The sequence below is a fragment of the Sceloporus occidentalis genome, unplaced genomic scaffold, assembly GCF_023333645.1.
Source record: "Sceloporus occidentalis isolate IW3139 unplaced genomic scaffold, rSceOcc1.0.p SCAF_10, whole genome shotgun sequence".
In the NCBI taxonomy this organism is placed as follows: Eukaryota; Metazoa; Chordata; class Lepidosauria; order Squamata; family Phrynosomatidae; genus Sceloporus; species Sceloporus occidentalis.
The window spans coordinates 37,595,811-37,601,610 of record NW_028316990.1 but is presented as its reverse complement, the minus strand read 5'-3'; the positions used below and the strand labels follow the sequence as shown (position 1 = coordinate 37,601,610).

The 5,800-nt window shown below is 47.6% G+C and overlaps 1 protein-coding gene across 1 annotated transcript; it reads left to right on the top strand.

Moving 5' to 3' along the window:
* Positions 1-468: 468 nt before the first annotated feature.
* Positions 469-5,539, top strand: RASD1 (ras related dexamethasone induced 1). Its single transcript, XM_089540291.1, has 2 exons — positions 469-2,617; positions 4,141-5,539. Exons 1-2 carry the CDS (start codon positions 2,329-2,331, stop codon positions 4,689-4,691), a joined length of 840 nt encoding a protein of 279 aa, XP_089396417.1. The 5' UTR covers positions 469-2,328; the 3' UTR covers positions 4,692-5,539.
* Positions 5,540-5,800: the final 261 nt, after the last annotated feature.

Sequence of the window (5,800 nt, the reverse complement as noted above, 5' to 3'; positions counted from 1 at the left end):
GTGTGTGTATCCCCTGCCTCCCTTTTATTGTTTTCTTCCTTTGTTCCTCTTGCTAGCATTTCCTCTGCACCTCTTGCCTTTCCTCCTTGCACCTTTGCCTTTTTCATTCTCTCTCCATCTCAAACACACACACACACAAACCAAACACACCTCTAAAATCCTTTTCTTTAAATACAGCATAGAAAAACACTTGGAAAAAGGTACACAACCAGGAACCATGCCTTCTGGTGCCGCATAGTGGAAGACATAACATACTACAACAAGGGCCCTTGATCCGATTAACATCTGTATTATCCCTTTTATTGGTCCCTCTCTGGCTGCCTTTCATTTATTCCCATTGCTGTCACTATCTCTTCTTAGCACACATCAGGTGCGGATCTGAAATGGCAGGCATAAATATCTCACACTACATTGATATATATATATATATATATATATATATATATATATATATATTTCCCCTGCCTCCCCTTTTATTGTTTTTGTTCAGCTGTCAGAGAAACCAGTTTGCTCAGCAGCGTTCTGGTATATTCTTATTGTCACTGCTGCTGTTGTTCTGCTATCCTGCCATTGTACGAACGTACAATGCGGCCCCGAGTTTGTGTGCAGTTCTGGTTGCCTTGTCAGAGAAAAGGCAACCAAAATGACCAAGGGCTTGGTACACTCCGCTCGGTGCTAAATCTACAATGTCTGGGGCCTTTTCATTCTTGTTCTGCTCCTTCAAGTCAACTGGTAGGATTCAAAGATATAGCTGTGTTAGTCTGTGGAATCGGTTCGTAGGGAGATCTTGTAGCACTTTTGAGACTCACTGAAAGAAAGATGTTGGCAGCATGGGCTTTCCTAGACTTTAGTCTACTTCCTCAGATGCATTTGGAGAGAATATGGACTACATATTCAAAGATATGACCATGTTAGTCTGTAGATTCAGTTCATAGAGAGATCTTGTAGCACCTTTGAGACTGACGGAAAGAAAGAAGTTTATCAGCATGAGCTTTCCAAGATGTCAGTCGCCTTCCTCAGATGCATTTGGATGCACTTAAGTTGTGCTGCTAATTTCTTTCTCTCAGTCAGTATCAAAGGTGCTACAAAATTTCAGTAAGCATCTCCTAAGGATTTCTTGGCAAGATTTTATCCAGAGGGAGTTTGCCATTGCTTTCCTCTTTAGGCTGAGAGAGTGTGACTTGCCCAAGGTTACCCAATGGGTTTCTGTGGCTGAGATTTGAAGCTTGGTCTCCCAGAGTCCACTCTGAATAATTCAACCACTATTCCATGTTTGCTCCTTAGTATAAGTCCAGCCACAGCCCTCTGAATCCATGGATTTTGCATCCCCAGTTTCCGCGTGGCTTGAAAATACTGACAAATAATTCCAATGTAGAATAATATATGCATTGCCATTGTATATAAGGGACACCATGTTACTATGGCATGCTCTATAGTGGGACCTGAGCATCCGTGGATTTTGGTGTCCTGGCCCTGGAAGCAGCGGATAGCAAGGGTCCACTGTAAGAATGCCTATCCCAGTCTCCTCCTCCTCCTCCTCCCAGGCTCCCAGTCCAATACAGTTGGTCCTCCCATTTATTACTTTGTAATTTTATTATGTATTCTGTATTTTTATTTCTTGTCTTGTAACCTGCCTTGATCCGAAGGGCGAGACGGGCTCAAAGTATTGTTATTGCTGAACAATCTCTTGCTTTTTCTGCTGCTTGCAAATGCTGAATGTTCTCTTCCCATCGCAAGCAGCTGAACACTGGAATGGGAACCAAGCAACGATAGCATTGGCTGCTCCATTTCGGGCGGCACAATGTCTTGGGACGGCCCTGCTGGGTACCAACCTATTTCCCTTGCCCAGAATGGGCTGGGCATCCTTGGCTGGGGCAGCCAAAGTAAACGGAGAGTCTTCTCCTCCACCCATGTTTTTCTTTGGAGGGTGGAGGAGAGCCATGCCTCAGGCGGCAGAATCCTTGGGGACGACCCTCTTAAGAGGAGACCCCCCCCCCAAAAGACCCCAAAGCAGCCCAATGTTGGGGCAGAGGGTCCCTTTCCCCTGCATCCAGGGATGCCTCCAAAAAGAGGCAACCACAGCATCCTCCTCCTGGCTGGCTGCTCTGTGCGCTTTTACGCACCAAGCGGCTGCTGCAGAGCAAGCCTCTCTCTCTCTCTCTCTCCCTCCCGGGTTCCTCCTCCCTGGAAGGGGCGGCCCTGGCTGCTCTGGCTCTATAAAGCCCAGGAGCAGCTCTTGCCTCCCAAAGCCGAGTGGAGCCTCGCAGAGCCAGCCTCTCCCCTCTCTCTGTGTCTCTCTGGGCATCCTCTGGTTCTGCCTCTCTCCCGATGCGCCTGGCAGAGATGATCAAGAAGATGTCTCCCAGCGAAGGCTCGGAGCTGAGCATCCCGGCCAAGAACTGCTACCGGATGGTCATCCTGGGCTCCTCCAAAGTCGGCAAGACGGCCATCGTCTCCCGATTCCTGACCGGCCGCTTCGAGGAGCAGTACACCCCGACCATCGAGGACTTCCACCGCAAGCTCTACAGCATCCGAGGCGAGGTCTACCAGCTGGACATCCTCGACACCTCGGGCAACCACCCCTTCCCCGCCATGAGGCGCCTCTCCATCCTCACCGGTGAGACTCAGAACATTCAAAAAGAACCACAAACCCCTTGCTTCTCATCCATTTCCTAGCATCCACACTGGAGACTTAAGACGCTTCCATCCCACTTTGAAGGGCTGCGCTTAAATGGCCTTCCCTGCGTCACCAAACTTAATAAACCTGGGGCTTTAGCCAAAAGACTAAAATGGTTATCATTGGGAATAGATGGGCTAGAGATACGATCGATCGATCGACAGAGAGACATGATAGATAGACAAAGATGGAGAGAGAGAAAGAGGGATAGATAGAAAGATATAGATAGAGAGATACAAAGATGGATAGAGAGAAAGAGACATGAGAGACAGACAGACAGACAGTAGGATAGAGACAGAGAGAGAAAGTTATAGATAGAGAGATAGAAAGATGGAGAGAGATAGAGACAGAGAGGTGGATAGATAGATAAATGGACAGATAGATAGACAGACAGACTATAGCAGGCAAAGGTTTAGCTGTTCCAAAAGTGTCACTTTCCCTCCAAGCGACTCCAGTGTTGTTGTTAATGCTACTAATATTAATGCAGTCCAAGTTTGGGAAAAGTACTCTTTTGGACTCCAACTCTCAGCATCCCCAAGCCTCTGGTTGTGGCAGAGGATCTGAGGAGCCAGGATCCAAAAGAAAAAAAGAGTTACTTTCCCCATTGGCTACGAAAAGCCATAGCCAACCCGCACTCCAGTGTTTGTGGTGACTCAGAGATCGGCTTGTTGCTGGCGCTGGGCATTACTCATTGGGTCGGGGCTAGTGTCAATAAAGATGTGTGGTTTCCAGAAAGGTTTAGCCCTATGTATCCCAGGAACTAGAGTCCTGCTGTGTTTTGTGGGGGACTTATTCCTGCCCAAAAGATCGACCAGACAGCGGCTAACAAAGTGCCTTGCCATAGTGTGTTTGTAGGAAGTTTAGTGCCAATACAGCCGCCGGCTCCAAATCCCTTTTGCAAACTGTACTTTCAGGTTCCTGTCACTCCGAGCTCTAAATCTTTCTGGATTTTTATGACCCTTGGCCAACGGCGCATTGGCACTAAGAGCAACGCCGCTTCTCCCCGGCTATTTGAATCAAATTGTTCTGAAGCCATAAAAAGAAGAAGAATGAAAAAGATTGAAAAAGCAGGCAGGGGAAAAGGGGAGGAATTGAACCCACAAGGAGGGAAAGCGGCTACAGAAGAGCTCTCCGAAATCCGTCCCATGCCTACTATTTAATAATGATTGCATTTTTATCTGCACTTCTCTTACCCCAATACTATAGAATACCTTTGTGTAGTATAGAATAGAACAACCACCGCCTTTTCCAATCTAAATGTATACAAATGGCAACAAACCAAGAATCTGGAGCTATCTTGCAGAGAAGCTTAGGCAGAAGGGTTTTCCTCCAAAATGGCCCTCCTTTACCCTCTTGAGCTGGATTGCTTTTGCTGCTCTATGGAATGTATGTCAAAGGCAATGATGAAACACCAAAGCATACCTAACCTTGTTTTCCTTCTTCTCTTTCCTCCTTTCCTCCAGGCGACGTCTTTATTCTCGTCTTCAGCCTAGATAACCGGGACTCCTTTGAGGAAGTCCAGCGCTTGAAGCAGCAGATCCTAGAGACCAAGTCCTGCTTGAAAAACAAGACCAAGGAGAACATTGACGTCCCTTTGGTCATCTGTGGGAACAAAGGCGACCGTGACTTTTACCGTGAGGTTGACCCCAGGGAGATTGAGCAGCTGGTGGGCCAGGACCCCAAAAAGTGCGCTTACTTCGAGATCTCCGCCAAGAAGAACAGCAGCTTGGACCAGATGTTCCAGGCCCTCTTTGCCATGGCCAAGCTGCCCAGCGAAATGAGCCCCGACCTCCACCGGAAAGTCTCCGTCCAGTACTGTGACCTCTTGCACAAAAACGCCCTCAAAAACAAGAAGTTGCTGAAGGAAGGCTCCGGAGATGGCGGCGGGGAGGCTTATGGCATCGTTGCCCCCTTTGCCCGCCGGCCCAGCGTCCACAGCGACCTCATGTACATCCGAGAGAAGGCCATCCGGGGCGGGCAGGCCAAGGACAAAGAGCGGTGCGTGATCAGCTAAGATGCTCCGCCGGCCTTCGTGCTTTTTCCTGGCGAAAGGTGGGAAGAGGTTGTTTTCGTACCCAAACTTGGCCAGCCCCCATGCGGTGGCATTGAGGCCTTTTTGCCGAGGTTGGCATCGCTCAGGCCTGCAGGGCACGCTGCCTCCTAGCTCTTTGAGGGGACCTTTTTTCACCAAACTCCCCTTGGTTTTTTAATACATATATATATATATTTGGAGGCGGCACAGTTGCCGATGGGAGCGAGTTGGAGAAGAGCTGACCTCCATGGACTTTGGAGTGGAGAAGAGACATTTCAAACAACAAACATTGTGAAGGAGAAGCAATCTCCAAATGGTCATTCTACATTGTGCGACGTCTTAAAATCCATGTGTGTTTGTGTGTTTAAGGGAGTGTTGGACATGGGGCGGACGGAAACAGCCTACGATGAACATTTTTAGACACATACTTGGCTGTATCCACCGCGATGTTTCTGAACACTGCAGTGTCTCACACTGAGAAGAGAAATCAACATCTGCCGCTGCAAAAGGGAACACAAGGGACTGGACTATGCATGCGTGCGCAGGCTGTCTGTGTGTGTGTGCGGTGTTTCGTTTTTTTCGTTTTTTGGAAGACAAAAGAAAGTTTTCCTGTTTACATTTTGCCCTTCTTTGTCTTGAGCTTTTTCTCTTGCAAAAAAAGAGGGAGAAAAAAGAAATTTGCATTCAAGCAAACAGGCACTTTATATGTCGAAAGACTTGGTCCATCGATGGACGAGATGAACAAAATCTTAGCTCAGTGTCTTACGACGTGTGACACGCTGGTTCTGTCTTTTTGTTATATTTTTGCTACAAAACAATAAAATATTTGAAAGGAATGTGAATGTCTCTGGGTCTTGATGTGGAAAAGTGGGGAAGGGGAAGGGATGGGGTTCAAAAGAGTGGGGCTATGGGAAGAAAACAGGGTCCGGATGAACTTCAGGAGGCACTGCCCAGCTGTTTTTCCTTTCTCTTCCATGGAGAATGTGTGAATATGTTTAAGAAGAAAGATGGAAAAGCCGTGACAAAAAGCGGGAGGATTGCCAGTGTAAGTTTCTGTCTGGTCAAATCACAAAATCAAAGGCTGGAGAAAA

Bases quoted from the DNA above. Each gene is read 5' to 3' on its own strand.
- RASD1 (XM_089540291.1), top strand. From the start codon at position 2,329: ATGCGCCTGGCAGAGATGATCAAGAAGATGTCTCCCAGCGAAGGCTCG. The intron at 2,618-4,140 runs GTGAGACTCAGA...CCTTTCCTCCAG, and splicing joins GCGCCTCTCCATCCTCACCG to GCGACGTCTTTATTCTCGTC.